The sequence below is a fragment of the Pleurodeles waltl genome, chromosome 3_1, assembly GCF_031143425.1.
Source record: "Pleurodeles waltl isolate 20211129_DDA chromosome 3_1, aPleWal1.hap1.20221129, whole genome shotgun sequence".
In the NCBI taxonomy this organism is placed as follows: domain Eukaryota; kingdom Metazoa; phylum Chordata; class Amphibia; order Caudata; family Salamandridae; genus Pleurodeles; species Pleurodeles waltl.
The window spans coordinates 1,704,263,717-1,704,281,218 of record NC_090440.1 but is presented as its reverse complement, the minus strand read 5'-3'; the positions used below and the strand labels follow the sequence as shown (position 1 = coordinate 1,704,281,218).

At 43.2% G+C, this 17,502-nt stretch overlaps 1 protein-coding gene across 4 annotated transcripts in view; it reads right to left on the bottom strand.

Moving 5' to 3' along the window:
* AGAP1 (ArfGAP with GTPase domain, ankyrin repeat and PH domain 1) overlaps window positions 1–17,502 on the bottom strand; it is a 942,320-nt gene that overhangs the window by 177,537 nt on the left and 747,281 nt on the right. For all 4 annotated transcript variants that reach the window (XM_069225552.1, XM_069225553.1, XM_069225550.1 and 1 more), the window contains one exon: window positions 5,093–5,254. In XM_069225552.1, coding sequence (XP_069081653.1) covers window positions 5,093–5,254 — 162 coding nt within the window. The remainder of the gene's footprint in view (window positions 1–5,092; window positions 5,255–17,502) is intronic.

Genomic DNA, 17,502 nt, shown 5'->3' with positions numbered 1-17,502 from the left:
GCAGCCAATGCATAATGACTTCACCCATCTGGATTCATCTGTCAACATTTTCATCACAGAAATTACAACTCAAGTCCCAGTGAGGTTCACAAATCAAGGACTTCTCTGAGTAACAAACAATATAGGCCCAACATTCGGATTTTACAGCCAGATCGTGGACCACGATGACTCAAGCCTCTCCTGCGCCGCACTTCACAGTTCAGGGAATTAAAATAATTGCCCTGCAGCAGGATAAAATTAGTTTTCTGCAAGAGCATTGTTTAAACACAAGAAAAACTGCTATAGGTAACAGACACAGGAGTCAGATAAAGGATTTCTTTTTACCATCCTCCAAACCATTCTACCAGAAGACCTATGTCAAACGGCCCAATACAATTGTCAGAAACCTTCATATTTCTGACCCATGAAAGACATTCATGCTTTTTCTTCAACTGTCTTCAGGCCCTTATAAGTGGATTGAAACATACTAAAACCTAAAACTCATTACCTGGTAACCTCACTAACTTTATTCTCTCCATGGCCTTTACCATGTAATTCTAGTTTTATTAGAGTGAAATTTCTATAATATCCTGTGTGGTGTCTCAGCCATGCCTGGGAAAATATTTCCTAATCCACCCTTCCCAACTCAGAACCAATTATTTTGGAGCCCACATCATGGTTCCTTCCCTCCCATCTTCCTTGCACATGTGAGGCCTGAAGGATACCCGAGAGGTTTCCTTCACACACTAACCAGGTACATTCAGGAGGTTATTAGTGGCAAAGCTCTCCACTAACCACCATATTGTGAACACAATTAAACACAACTTTTTAACTGCCACTGCCCTGTACCGCCACAAGATCATTAAATCATTCTTGCCACTCAAACAAGGGAACGGCAAAGCACTTAAATCCGGACCTAAAGTGCTTCCAAATATGTTACTACTGGGGTCCACACACAGCTGGGCCAGTGCACTGCAGTGCTGATCAACATCACCCTAAGCTAAAGCAATACCAGGAGCCACAAAGAGCTCAATAAATGCACCTCATTCCAGGTCTGTAACATCATGTGCAACTACAGTATTAAAAAGAGAAACCACCGCTTTAAAAGTGTGGACTTGCTATCACACACTCACACTGCTATTCGAAACCTCCACAGGTAGGGTCTGTGCATCCGAAGGCAGCGTAGCGACTCCGTTTGATTTAACATGATTAATTCTATGACACCCAAAGGGAGGGTGGAGATTTTTTAAAGGGATAAAAATGGAAGAAAGGAAAAGAACAAGAAGGGAATAGCAGTCTGGTCAAAAGAAATGGAAATAGTAGAAAAAGAGCCAGGCAAGGTGGGCGTTAAGAAGAAGAGAAACGGGGATGAAGAAAGAAAATATTAAATAAAAAGGCAGGCAAAAGCAGACCGGAAGAGGAGCGAAATGGAGAGTGAGCGTAAAGAGACAGATGAGAAGCGATGAGTTAGGACAGAAAAGTAAAAGTGTGAAAAGGATTATAGGGTGGAATTAAGAAAGAGGGGAGAAAAGGTGTATAGAACACAGTGGCGTGGAAGTGAAGAAAAGGGAACTTGTCAAAAAAGGAGAGAATGAGAATTGGGAAAGGGAGGGAGAGAGCCAAAAGAGTAAGACAGGAAGGGGTGCAAAAGGGAGACGGAGGCAAGGGAGGGTGAGAGAGGCAGGGAGAAAGGCAAGGGAGAGGATGAAGGGACGATGACGAACAGTCCCTACTCGACAAGGGCTGAACATGTAGGCTCAGCAGTCGCCGAAATGATTCATCTTAAATATTATCAAACGCCACACCATTAAATACAGATTAGATGGAAACAGGGCAGGCAAAAAAATCGACTAGGAGTTCAGATCCACTCAGTGGCTAATGCCTTCATCCCTCACCTCCGGCCCTCGCCAACGCCGTGTCGCTATTAAGCAAAAGAGGGGGAAAAAAGCCCACCGAAAGGTAATCAATTCCAACTAAAAAGCACTTATCCCAGAACGACTGCGCAGAAAGACACTTCAGAAGCACTGGGCTGTCAGCCAAAGCCCAGACGACAGCCCGGAATGTTCCCCAGGCTCGCGGGAGCACGGCAGGGCACGCATAATTGACTGGAAGATGGCCTAAAACTGTGCCCAATCAGTGCGTGCCACAAACGCGCGGAAGATTTGGCGCCCCTTGATTACACGGCGGCCCGGTCTGCGCACATCACTCCTGCCGGCTCCTCACGGTCCAGAGTACCCTAATAAGAGAATGACTGTCAAGCGCTGCAGAAGGACCTCAAGTCCCAACGGGGGTGCCATGGTCCATTGGTAGGCACTCCAATGGCCTATTCCTCGCAGCAGGTGGAGAACGAACGGACACCGGCGAGCGGAAGGCTGAGGCAGGGATGGGAACCGATAATAGTTGTGAAGAAAATAAAATAAAAATGTTGAGCGGGGGCAGAGGACAGAAACAAACACAAAACTATTCCCTTCTCTGCACGTCGCCTTCAAGCTATGAAAAAAAGCAGTGAGACTCAATGCCCCGGAATGAAATCACTTGATGAATTTCCATATTACCATGAAGTCCATTACCTTCAGATAAATGTGCACATTTCCTCAGCTTCCACACACAGAGAGCACTGCTTTCTCTGACGTCTTGCAGGAAAAAGAAAGAGTGCTCTGAGCTACTGCCAAATGTTTCACTTTAACTTGGCCGACAGTACCGTCCAAAGTCCCATAGCTCCACAAGTCCTCCATCAGTTGAATTTTAGGGGCTATTTTCAGACGTCTTGAGAAGCTTAGCACTTATCAGTAGAGTTACACAATTTTCCATTGAAGAAGGCCAAAACCATGGCATCTCGAAGCATATCACAGCTGCGCCCACCCCTCACAGCTCTAGTATATGGTCTCTCTTTATTTTCTCTGTTCCCATTCTTTCAGCTTCCTGGTCAACAAAACTTGTGTCCACCATACAGAAAAAGTTCACTTCAGGTTTTCAGAGTAAACCTTAAGGGAACTGAGGGCTGAGGAAACTTTCAGAACTCCTCATATTTAGCAAACTTAGCAAACTTCAGGAAGATCCGGAACTTATATTTGAAACCGAGCCACAAAGTACTCCCATGGGGCAAATCCACGGGGCCGTGTATCTTGGTTTGATGGACATGTATTTCTCCTTGTAGAAAGTAATGAGTCACTCTCAGTCTTTTCCGATAATGACAGACTGTGAATGGTGACGGCATCTGTATTCTGGTGTTAGACCTGTCACCATCATCACCATCATCTGACATTCAACATCGGCTACTTTATCTGCAAGTGAGGAGTGCTAGGGATCGTGGCCCGAGCTGGGTTATTTTCTTCCTTTCTAAGGAGGTGCACTAGGTCCAATTGCATATAGGCAAATCAAGTATCCAGCGAGTGAGATTAGAAATACGGACTTGACAGCTATAAATTCACAAAAACTCTTCAAATTACATTAAAAAACTGTTTTTCTATTGTAGAGTTTAATTTCCAAATATGCCAGTCAAACAGTTCAATATATGCCTCCAACAGTGATGTGAGCTTCTCCACTCTTTCTCTCTCAAAAATGTAGTGTCTTTAGGAGATAGGATAGGCTGATGGATGAACAGCAGCTTTCTTAAGTGAAATTCAATCAAGAGTTAATATGATTAATGGGGATCAGTTACAAAGGCCAATAAGATCTCTGATCGACTGCGCTCATTGTATGGCTAGACACTGTCTTGAGTTTGCAAACAGTTCAAGATATGCCTCCAACAGTGATGTGAGCTTCTCCACTCTTTGTCTCTCAAAAATGTAGTGTCTTTAGGAGATAGGATAGGCTGATGGATGAACAGCAGCTTTCTTAAGTGAACTTCAATCAAGAGTTAATATGATTAATGGGGATCAGTTACAAAGGCCAATAAGATCTCTGATCGACTGTGCTCATTGTATGGCTAGACACTGTCTTGAGTTTGTTACCTATCTGGAAGAAGTTTGTTGCTTGCCCTACCCACAAAAAGGAAGGTGTGAGTGTGCCTTTGAGATATATACGAGTAGGTCATCTTAGGATCCTTTCCTCCTGGCCTCTCACTGTCCGGTCAACATAAGCAACACTGCTTCTGCTAATTGGGCTTACTGAAAAAAGCTGGGTCTGTCAAATGTTCTCATAAACTAATTCCTATGGTTTACCTTTGATGAAAGTCTGCCTGGAGTACTTGACTTCCACTGCTGTTAGACTTGCACTGCCTTTGGATGCAAAGAGATGGGTTCAAGAGCCTGCCTATAGTCTCTCTTAACATAAAAATAAAACAAATTGCTCACTTCAGAAACGAAATAGGCAATTACGATACATCAATGTATAGTTGAACCTACAGCTATTTAACCTGCAAACAGAAATCAAATCGCTTGTACACACAAATGCTTACAACACCCACATATACAGCCAAAAACAAGTGAATTAGTTAACTAAGGCTAAACTATCCTCAACGCAGCACCCACCCGAGCCATGACCACAGACCCATTCAGACGTCTGCTTTCCCTCTTCAGAAACTAGTTTTATAGAGATATATGGACTTCACTTTTGTCCCTGAGCATGAGACACTGTTTAAGTGTTCATTTATTTCCTTGTATTCTACAGCTTTTATTTCCCCAGAGACTTCGATCGCTTTGCATTACTTCCCTCCTTGCATTGCCGGTTGCCCCTATCTCACCAGTGATTTAATGTTGTACGGCCACAGAGGAAAAAAAAAAAAAACATACGAGAGACCTTCAGAATTAAAAGTAAGACACCCATCCTTCATGCATTGCCTTGGCATGAGGACTCGGCATGTATTCTACAGCTAAGCACAGTCAATAGATTAGTTTGGAAACACCCTTAGTGAAGCAGCTCTAAGGTGCGTAGCAGAATGTCCTTCACACCCTCAATGGTTGTACACAAGGACCTACGAGACCACCCAACCCATCTAAAGCAGTCAAGCAGACATACGCATGGGAAAACACAACCTCAACAACACTGCTTGCACACAAACTCACTGGAAAAGATGCTTCCCTACAGCAATCCTTGGACATACAGAGCCAAAAGAGAATGTCCTCTTCAGAGCAGCAATTGACGGCATGAAGCATTAGAAGAATATTCTTACCTTCAGCTGCACCAGAGACACCATCCGCTTTGAAATTGCTGGTGCTTTTCTTCCTTCTGTGCTTCTTTCTGTTGGCGTGAGGGGAGGGAGGGGGATCCAATTTGGGGCTGGCCGTACTCGAAATACTGGGGCTCGAGCACACAGAATCCCCCAAACCGGTATCTGCAATTTAACACAAAATAACGTTAACCCCTTCATTTTGCAACCATTGGAGATGAAGCATTATTAGTGTTCACACAACTATTAACACACTGCAGCATTCACTCGTCAGATAGTTTCATACACTTCTATTCATTCCTAAAGACTACCAGGATGTTAGTACATACAGAGCAATACATGTATAGTGACACACCTAAATACTCATTGCGAGTCTGTCACAATAGGGTGGGCTATTTACCACACATGGGAAGTACCATTACAACAGGATAAGATATTTACCAGATATGGCAAATACCTCCTTATTGTTGTTTTTAAATGAAAATGGAGCACAACATGTGTAATCGTTTTTTAACACACCAAACTTCATCTTTTGCTTTTTTCCCAATAAATTTAGGTAGGTTTGACCTGCCAGAATTTATCAGAAGACAACTGAGAGGGTTTGGCAATTATCAAACAGATCATAATTCCGGTCCATGTCACATGTTTGCACAGGGACGATAATTTTCCCTTAACTCGTAATTTGGGTCCAAGAGTATCCAGAAATTCACACACTTAACAATTTGGGGGTTGTGGAAAAATCGAATACATGGTTAGATAAGACTCCAGAAGAACAAGTTACTTACCTTCAGTGAAATCTTGTCTGGTAAGAACCCAATCTAGCTGCATATTCCTTACCTTAGAACATTCCCCTGAAGTCAGACTAGATCTGGAGATTTTTGAGCAGCAGCCCTGCACCTCTGTAGGTGGTGATTCTCTTTTCTGTATCTGCATCATAGGCTGCCACCTCTGTCTGCTGAAGCCAGTTGCTTTTTCCACACCAGGAGCACGGAGCTTCAAGGAACACTGACAACTAGTGTGAATTGCTAAGGTCCTTAGAAAGGGGAATCGCTACACGGTAATCAGTTCACAGAGTGGGAAGGATATGAGCGTCGGTGAGGAATCTGCAGCTAGATAAGAGTATAAGAAAAGGTGTATCCTAAGGTAAGTAACTTGTTTATCTGATGGAGACTTCTAGCCATAGGGTTTCTTATTATAGAATAGATACCCAAGCAATGCTTCCCTGGAGGCAAGTCTGAAAAATCGGTTAAAACCAAAAGGTCCTGCAGGACCGAATGGGCAAAGTCCAATTATGATGGACCTGACTGTCTAGGCAGCATGTGTTTGGTTAACCTGAGCAGAGATGCCCATGCAGCTGCCTGACAGACGTCCAGGACAGGGACTCCACGAGCTAATGCAGTGGTTGTCACCTTGGCTCTGTTAGAATGAGCACGCAAGCCCTCAGGGAGTTGCTTTTTGACCAGTGCCTAGTAGATCTTTCTGGAGAGTACTATTCATCATGAGATGGCCTGTTTCTACATAGCTTAGCTCTTCTTAGCTCTCAAATATCCAACGAAGTGTTGATTATCCACCCGGAACTCATTGGTATGATCAAGGTAGAACAACAACGTTCTTTTTGGGTCCAGGTGGTGGAGTCTCTCCTTCTCTTTAGAAGGATGAGGTGGAGCAAAGAAGGTAGGCGAGGTGATATTTTGGCCTACATGAAAGAGTGTCACTATCTTCGGAAGGCAGGAGGCACCTGTTCGAAGGACCACCTTGTCTGGGTAAAAGGTCATAGAAAGAGGGTGCACATACAGTGCTTGCAGTTCGCGTACACTCCTGGCCGATATGAACTCCAGGATAGAGGCTGAAACATCAGTATTGTTGCCTGAATACCCTGGACTCACCACTCTGGGGTATAGGCCCCAAACTGTACTGTGTCCAGAACAGCTTGGATGAAAAGGACTGTCTGAGAGAAAGTTAGGTGTGACTTCTGTATGTTTATAGTGAAACCCAATGAATGCAGGAAGTCTGTGCTGTAGACCGGAGGTGGGAGATAACTGCCTGGAGTGAGCCTGAGTTCAACAGCCAATCATTGAGGTAGGGGAAGAATGAATCCTCGGTTCCCAAAACTGATGGCAGTGGTTGCAGCATACCTGCAGAAGTCAACCTTCCGGCACTGATGAGGCCCAATGGGAGCACAATAAACCAGAAGTGCTCTTGGCTTACTGTGAACCACAGGTAACACCTGTGGGCGAACAGGACGGGGATGTGAAAGTATGCGTCCTCCAGGTTCAATGCTACCATCCAGTGTTCAGAGCAGACAGGAATTGAGCTAATGTAAGCATTATGAACTAGTGCTTTTTCAGGAAGAAGTTGAGAAGGCGCAGGCCTACAATAAGACGAAGGCCTCTGCCTGTCTTGGCCACCATAGAGTAGTGAGAACAGCCCCTTTGGATTATCTGTAAAACCCATCTGTCTAATGTTATCGACTGTCAGTACTGCAAATTATGGCGTATCCTGCCCCTTACTTGGTGCCCATGTTGGCATAGCGCACACTAAAGGACAATGGTGGCTGCAGATGCTGGTGGGGTGGTGAACTGTGTCAACGTCAGGCTAGTGGCCAAATATGGTCTCTGGGAACTGCATTTTTGGCCACAAAAAGGCCAGGAAGCCTGTTGACTGTGGTGGCTAGATGGGAATGGACATGGCTGTGAGCCCTTTCTGTAGCCATGAAAGGGGCGGAAGGCCGGTGGACTGGGGTTGGCGAGGGGCCATGGATAGGCCCAAGGACCTGGCCCTAGATTTGCTTTCCTGAAGCTATCGGGCTCAGTCTACACTTTCTCACCCAAAAGGAGAAAGCCATCAAGGGGCATGTCCATCAGCAAAGATTGGACATCACCCGAAAAGCCAGTGGTTCTCAGCCAGGTGTGGTGTCTAGGGGCCACCGACAATGAAATCGCTCTGCCCAGCGAGTCAGTCTTATCAAGTCCACATCTGATGTGACACTTAACTGCGTTTGTCGTCTGCAATGGCCTGTGACAGAATGACTCAGGCCTCCTACAAGACCATGGGCAACACTTGGGCAAATGGAGCCCATAATGCATGGGTGTATCGGTCCAAGATGCACGCGGTGTTCACCAATGGCAGTGCTCTACATCCTACTCAAGAAGCATTGGGTTACTTTATATTTAACAAAACTTGATGTAACAGTGACACAGTATTAAGCAAGGGTAGACATTAACAGTATAATGAACAGTCATTAAAGAATCTGCTTCCAGTTAATCCTCTATGGGGAAGGACATAATGAGAAAGGCCTATAAAGCTACCTGCAGTAACAGTGACGGTGTCACAGATTCAGATAATGAATTCCACAGTTTGAGCGCTCAACATAATAAAGCTAGGCTCATTGTCTGACCTCTTAACCGTTGCTATTTATCCTATGGATTGAGATTTGCACCTTGTGCACTATAAGCCATAGAGAATGACTGTTTTTAGGTGTCATACAGTAGAACTGAAATTGATTCAAGTTGCTAGCAGGAGCCTGTGCAAGCGGATCACACCAATATACACTGGAGTGTGCCACATTCAAGTTGCACCATGAACGTTGGCCTTAAATGAGTTCAGTGATGATTGAGTGCGCCACGCAGAGCTCCCTTACCTCTAAATAGGTGAAAAAGCACTAATGCTTGGTAGGAGGGTCACAGTTTAGGTGCTAGAAAGCTGATTTAGCTATTTATGCAATGTGGATTTGTAGGTCAATGCTCATATCAATAATGAAGTTAAGAGATTTGGCAGCTGCGAGCGAGGTAGGTATTATCTAATTTGGTTTCAGTCGATACAGCGAAGACTGACCATTAGCAGGTAGGTTCCAAATATCAGAAGGAAGAAATATTTTTGTCAAATTCAGTTGCAGCTGCAAGGAAGCATACATGATTCCAGCTTGGAGACAAATGCCTCTGCTTCACAAAGTCAGGCTGAGGAGACACTGCCAACACTAGGCATCCAGGTGAATGTCTATATTTCCATCTATTCACAATGCCTCACGGTTCACAGAATAAAGAGAACTGACAAATACAGTAGCCTCAACAGGAAGGTGTTGCCTAAATCCAGGATATGCAGCTTCCTCAGAAATCTGGATCGTGCTGCATTCTGCCATAGAACTATAGTCTGATATTTGGCAGAAGAGGGTCAGGGTTGTTCTTATCAAAAACCTTGCCTTGAAAAGGGAGGTTGGATGCTGGTCTTATGGGTGTTAATTCTTCTGGGTCTTCTTAAGGGAAACATCTGAGCAGTTCTGAGACACAATGCCTCAGGGTAGCATCCAATTTTCAGAATGATGCACAAGGGCATATTGTTTTTTACATATACTCTATGAAGGAACACAGATAATGAAGGGACTCTGTATGGTCATGCTTCCTAGGTTGCCTGGTCTGATCACATGCGCTCTCTAGAGAAGTTTTATTATTCATAATGTTTCAGAAGATGTGATGGAAGCTTGCTTTCGAATGGTATTTGCTATCCCTGAATTCCATGTTTCTCTAATCAATCTATAACTCCAGTACTCTGCGCAGTAAATGCATTTTCCCTTCTGTGCAGTTTTCCAACCTTGAGGAAAGGGAAGACATCCACGGTAACGCTCAGGTCCCATTTCATTATATTGGTTCCTGCCCCCATCCAGACAGTGCAACAGCTAACATCATATTTGTGCATAAGACTGCCTTCCAAAGGACTCACCACTCAGGGATCTGAAGTAAAACTTCTGAGTGAGTACAGATCTTTACTATTGCACATTGATGAGCATCTACTCATGTATCGCCATAACAGAGCTTAGGATCAGCTTTTATTATGGCACACATAAGGCTGCCCACTACAGAAGTCCCCACATTGTTAACGTCTTGATGAGACCCCTGTAAATCGGCGAGAGTCAAAACTTTGTTGACAACATAAAATAACAAACAAACCACAACATATCAGAAGACTATCAATAATCATGAAAAGTTGTTTGCTATTGATAGAGATCAAATTTTACTAATATATTAGTGTCATAGAAGTTAGAACACGGTGACTTATAAACCTTCATTTGAAAGCCTAACAGAGAAATTAACATAAAAGGTAAAATGTTCACTTTTGAATTATGGTGGACAATGTGGCTTCCATTCGTATTTGACATTGTGTTTTAACATGAAAGATATTGTGCATTTATATTCAAGTGAATTACTGACATGAATTAACAATAAAAGTATTTTTATTAAGTGAATATCAGAATTTAAGCACTAAATTAACACAAATTAACCCTGCATATTGATTTAAATGAATTTATTTACACTGGTTACATGCGTGCAAAAAAATAAATGCACGTTTAAAGTGCGTTCTAAAATCTCATGAATAATGTTGCAATTAAATAATTTGCATATATGATTCAATTGTAAGGTATTCAATAGGATCTCTCTGACCTGAATAATTTCCTAGGTTGCTGACGTATTGTTGAATGTCCTATTGTATTACAGACCGAGAGCATGTCTTGTGAAATAAAGTAACAGTATTTACTTTAGATGCTGAACAAGATAGGAAGCCTTGTTAATTGCACATAAGAATTGTTCATTTTGTCATAAGAAAGGATCCTGAAGTTACAATCAATTAGAAAATGTAATATTTTGGCTTAACTATTTGTATTCATCAATATGACCAAACACTTTCCCAGAGAAAATCTGGAATAGTTACAAACTTGGTTGTATCAGCAGCTACCATTGGATGTTGTGCGCTAGATAAGTCCACCTGGCGGGCCAATTGCAAACCCCTGGACGTTTCTAATTAGGGAGAGACGTTTGCATTTTTTAGTCAGTCGTCATTGTGCTAGCTTGCTGATGACTTTTGGTGTGGTGCTGCCCTTTTCTTCTCCTTAATCCCTATGGTCTTTAGATGTTTTATAAAGAATTAAAGTTCTCTTTTCTAATTGCCCCACTTACTTATGCTGTTCAGTACTAATATGCCCAATCAATTCTGAACTGCTGACCTGCCCTATGTGCAGGGGCGTAGCTTGGTCAGTAAGCTTGGGGAGTGTGAGCTTCAGATTTTACGACAAGCACTCGGGCATATAATGTAAAAATACATTGTATGGGAGCAGGGCACATGAGAGGGGCTTAAGGGGCAGTGGAAAGGGAGATGAATGAAGATGGTAGGGGTACTAAGTGAGGCAAAAAACAGTATTTTGTAAACTTATCAACATTTTTGAAGACTTTCAAAAAAGAGCAAGGGAGAGAGTGTATGCACTTTTGTCTTGTTTATGTAAAAATTCCTGGTGAAATCCGATAGACACCTCACCATACCGACTAACAGCACATGTACCCAACGATTTCCCAGAAACTAAATCTACTGGGTTGGGTGAGGGGTGTAACACGCCAAACCCCCCCTCTGAAACTACGCCCCTGCCTATGTGCAGCCCATGTTCTGCACTGTCCTAATGCTGCTGTCTATTGATGCTGCGTTATGCTGAACACTCTACTTGATTAAACTGTCCTGTCTGCTGTCCCATGAGGAGAGGTATAACTCATAATATGGTTTCTTGTTCTCTTTTCAGGTTAGATAATTACACCAGTGTATTTTTATAGTGAGTTACGCTAGTCAGATGATCGGTCCAAACTATTTTGTCCTTTTTGTGTTGCCCGCATGTGTTAGCCCGTTTCCACACATACAAGTCCAAATTTGTGTTAGAGATAAGGATGGCCTAGCTCTGAAAACTGAATGTTAATAATTGAATTTTGATGATTTACTATTGTCACCATCATCTGCTTTAAAATCTGACCTTAATGTGCATATTATAGTATTGTTAATCTGTGTTATTCCTTTGGAATGCTTAACAGTATTGATGTTTGATAGATTTAATCTCTTTAGATGTTTTGGTCAGCCTATGGTTTTCATATATGTTTATAACTTAGTTTTGCGCACCATTTACGTTACGTTAGCTCTGTGGTTGTAATAACGCTTTGAAACTTTATTCAGTTTGGAGTTTTATTTATGGTTAAATTAGTCATGGTTCTTAAAGTGTTTACGTATCTGATGATGTAGGTTTCAAATTGAATTAATCTATTTACCACACTCCTCACTGAGACTTCTAGGGGGTGAGATAAGGTATGGTATCTCACCAGAGTGCTTGCGATTTTTGAACCCAAGACGGGAAGAATACCTCTGTGGGCACAGCAGCATTATTAACACACAATGATTTACATTGTATTTCACTCTCTCTTTAATGTTTCTTTGGTTGTGGTTTTAGTTTTCTTCACTTGGGACACAGTGCATATGAGGGTTTTCAACGCTTTAGCAATGACTACTGGTTATTAATGTATTTGGATAAAGATTATACCTATAAACAAGAATTGTATTGGTCAGATGTTACATTGTGTTTAAAGGCATTGTGTGCATACAGTGATTTAATCATTATTGGTAAACTGCATGAATGGTATCAAGGAGAGTCACTGTTCTGTAATAATTATCAGTTACTCAGTTCCCCATGGGTCTAAGGGATGCTCGTGTTATATAAAGAGGTTGACTTACTAATGGCATCATGCTAGGGCATTAGGTAAGGTACATCTTTGGTCAGCAGAAGCTATTCATTACAGTAGATGCGTGCTATTGTGATGCAACGTCCATGTTGCTTACCGGTTAACTCTGCTTTTGGCAGCGATCTAGGTCTATCCCTCACAAAGAAGCTGTGTCAAATCAACGTCATTATTTTGAGTGGTCTTGTATAAATACAAAAGACCTCCAAAAATGTACACAACCATGGTGCAGCATACAATGAAATCTCAGCCAAGAAAGAATACACAACACTCTGGAAAGCGGCCATAAGGGTTTACAGAGGGCCCACTCTTTATGGCTGGCTGCTGATGAGAGCTGCTATCCTCCCCTTCTTCTGGAGATATCCATTCTAAAGGTGATTGTGAATGAGGAAGCAACAACAAGTTAAATTATGATCCTAGCCATCCATACCACTCTGGGCCCAGCTGCTGTGGCCATCCCAAAATGCCCCAGCTTAGCTCACCCACTGCTTCCCTCCCCGGCACTCTCCTAGGCGCAGTTTGTATGTCACTACCACAGGCTAAAGCCAGACAATAACACAGACACAACACAAACACTAGAGAGCAGGGAAGATAAGGAACACTCCTGTGGTACACAACATGCCATGGAGCACAATGTGGAACCAATGCGAACCAGCTGGCTTCGGTTGGAAGATCTTTTAGGTTCTAGATCAGTTTTCCGGACCATCATCACTTTGCTATGTTATTTTGTTACAGGTACCCCATACATTCTAAGAAGGGCTTCAGAAGCAAAACAATATAGTTAGGTGGATAGTTTGAGGGCTTCTAGCAACATAACCCACTCAACGTTACATTGAAATCTCAAAATAGTTCCACAGAGAATACCAAAAACTCCACAAATCAGAAAAGTCAGGCTATCGAATAAATCTTTAGCTATGTTACACAGGCAACTCAGTACGTGCCTGCATCATAATATCCCCTAAATTATCCACATGCTGAAAAATAAGCAATGTACACTCTAATTACTGGTATAATGCTGGGTACTGACACCAATCTGAGCTATAGTCTGAAACACTAGACCTAAGTCAACAAAAGCTTTTCAGAGTTGCACTGGATTCTTAATAGTTTCAGGATACAGTTGATAGCAACATACATCATACCCGAAACACACTATAGTTATTCCTCTTCAAATCTTTAACCCTCTTTGCTATGCCCCACCCTACCGGCCATCACATATTTTTGCTACCAGTGGCGCCTGCCAGGTTCTACAGTTTGCGATGGAGCTGTAATGTCAAGAAATATTTCAGCATTTGTTGTTCTAATATGTTAGAATAGAGGCGAGGCTATTTTCTGGAGACCAACCACCTTATACAGGGGGTTTTCAATTTTCTACTGCAGATAGTGACGCTGCCTTAATTTTAAAGAAGGAACGTTCATTGGCCTACCTGAAACATCGTCTCATTAACACAGAAAAGTCTCCTTTCGTGCCTGTGATGGAAATAAAGGCATCTTTAACCCTTTTATAATACAGCCACTTGTACAGACAGCAATCCTAGACCTGTCTTCATAATAACGTGCTGCCCTTGGGATCAGACCACTCAGTAAGGGGACAGAGATGGAATGCAGGGCACCGACACCGAAGAAGAGATCAGCGCATCTTGTAATGGCCCGACTCGTCGTAGCACAGAACCATGCCGCTCGCAATGATGCCTTCTGAAAATGGAAGCTATTTACGGGTGCAAGTGTGTCAATGATGGGTCATCAGAAGCACGCTGACCCCCTATGTGGTGAATTACCTTTCGTTTCTGACAAGGTATCCCTCAAGCAGGAAACCAGGCACTGGTGCTGATGGGGCGTGTGCAACGAGAGCGAGAACAGAGGGAGGCGGACTGTGGAAATATGCTGGAGCTGAAGCTTTCAAAATGCAATTTCAGCTTCCTGACTGACGGAAAATAATGTATTTTATTCCATATCGGTTCCTGCATGTCAGAAGTGAGCTATACATGAGGGATGTAGGAGCAAGGAACAGACAAGTGGGAGACAGGAGATACAGCTAGAGAAGGGAGAATATCCTACAGACAGGGGGGCTAGAACGCAAAAGCAGGATGAGGGACCAGGAGAACAGAGGGGTGCCACACATTAACCCACAATCACTCAGAACATAACTATAGGCCACCAGGCTCATCACGCCTGCATTAACTCAACAGCCATGCTTTCAATTAACTGACCACTGACCACCCAAAATAGTTGCTAACGTGGTCGTGTACATTTACTACTATTTCTGTTAAGATAAGCTTTGGTACTACTTGATCTACACGCCTCTTCTCTGCTACAAAGTGCCATGTCATATACTCTATTTCTGGGCTAGGGCGTGCATGATTGCAGTTTGTGGAATCTGCCTCCCATTAACCTCAGCCTCATCCCCTGTTTTAGTGTATCCGGACTTTCTGCACTAGACATGTCTCCAATTTTACACAGTGTATCAGCTAGTACCCACACTGCTTTATTCTCCGGAGATCTTGAACCAGGTAGTTATACTGTTAATTAAAACACAAACAAAAAAGTGGACACTGCTTTCAATCAGCCACCACTAGTAATCTAAATATTGGATGAACCAAGCCCTTTCTAATGCATGCCCTCCACACTTGCAGATCGGGTCTCTACTCCCATGGAGCCACAAATTAAAGTGTACACCTCAACAAATCACAATGGAAGGTCCTTCTTTCTCAGTCCACACTAGCACAGTTTGGCAGTAAACAATTCTTCACATCAAGAAAATACAACCCCACCCCCGCAGTCAGGAAGCCAACGTGCTTTACAAACTTGTGCGATCTATAAGGCTCTTAAGAAGACTATACCATGGAATCTTTCAAACACAGCAACCTACTCAAAAACACTTCCCCACAGGAAGAGTCGCGAATCAGGCACTAGATGAAATGCTGCATGAAGCATAATAAATTTCAACTCAGACATAACTGTGACCCTACCAATTATTCGTACCACACTCAGCTCTTGCAACAAAGGACCCACTACCTCCGACCACACCAACCAAAAATCCACCTGTAGTAGCTCTCGACCAGTGGATCTTAATTTGATGGTCGTGACCCACTTGTGAGTTGACAGCTGATTTTTGGTGGGTTATGAAAGTCCAAGCAATAAACACAGAAGGTAAAGGAATCTTTATTTAGCATTCACATTTGGTGCTTGAAAGACAAAGGTCAAATGACAGGCTATGTCTTCTGACAAATTGCTGCTTATGAGATTGGTGTTTTCTTTCTCCCACTGCAAAGTGAGAGTAGTTTTTAAAAAATATGCAACAATCTTGCTGGAGTACATCAAAGTGGGATTTCATTTTATGCAACACACAACAACATGCAGATGCCTGTGAATGAACTGTATTCATTCAGCAGTTAGGAAAAGCAAAAATTAAGCATTTGTGTAAATCAGGAGGGTGCGGGTAACAGGCATTTTAATGGGAACAAAACAAATCAAGACACTTTACATGGTGATGCACAAGTGCTGAATATTCAGGGAAATCCAATTTTAACACATTATCATTTGTGCGCTATGTAGTTTTATCAGTAAACCAGTGTGCCTGGGCAAAGTTAGAGGCCATTTCAATAGAAAATGTGCCGTCTGTAACTGACAGTGGGTTCCAAACGATGCCCTGGTTACATTTGAAAATCGCCCTCCTCATTTCCATTAAAGTTAGGTCGGTCGCAAAAGTTAGTCATTCTAAAAAGTAGGTTGTGGTTCTAAAAAAATTTGGGAACCAACGATGTAGGCCGTTAGCCATACTGGCAACAGCTGTGCCACATTCAAATCATAGATAAACGTGCTCTCCGCATCCTGTTTGTCTGCGAATGCCCATGCCTCATTTAAACCAACTGCCTGGAGGATTGAGGGTTTTTTGGTGGCCCTGCTTATTGTGTGTTTCGGAAAGCGCACTCCCGGTTCCCAAAAAAGGAGTCATAACAGCCTTAATAAAATGAAATATCTTCAAACATGCGAGCGGAAGCTCTTGATGAGTGCCTGACATTTTCACCTAGTCACGAGCGACAATGAGCTGGTATTCTGGTCGTATTGGAGGTAATGTTTTTTTAGTACCAAGGTTTGTGCTGCTGCCAGTAATAGGGCCACTAGGTTTCAGCAGACTTGGACTCGAAGGCACTGAAATAGCATTCTAAATGTCGACATCCGTTGCACGTGTCATTCGCGCGCACTGGACCACTCAACCCTGGGCTGACAGAAAGTACACTTCTGAAGAATAAGAGTAGTGGCGGCTGCCACTCAACAAGGGTGGTGGGGGAGGGAATACACTTTTTTTTAAAGTTTACCTTCGGGGGAGACGCTTTCGTCTCTCCCCTCCGTCCTCTTCCTGGCTCACACAGGCTCCCAACCAATCACCACGCTGCTGTCACCAGCATGACAGCAGCGTGGTGATTGGTCTGCGCGACCTGCTTTGCCACTCATTCCGGGAGTGGGAGCCTGGGCATGTTCACCACTCGGCTGTGCAAAACAGCTAGGTAGAGAACATGCAAAGTGCGCATGTCTGTTTGGCTGGCCCAACACAGCCGGCCAAACAGACATGCGCACTTTGTGCAGGAAAAGCCCTCCTCTCACCCCCTCCCTCCAGCCCAGTCCCGCTCATAACTCCCAGGCAAAATAAAATGATAACATTGTGTTTTTTTATTTTTCATTTCCCCACAATCAGGGGTCGCAACACTTCTCCGCCTAACGGAGCCACCCCTGCTGAACACAGATTGAAAACCTGCATGGGTTTTGCAAATCTAAAAGAGAATCAGGCAGAAACTACACTTCCTGTGATTCTGATGGCTTAACTGAGATCACATTGTATGTTCAAAGGCCCATAGGTAGGTCATTTGTCTCTAATTT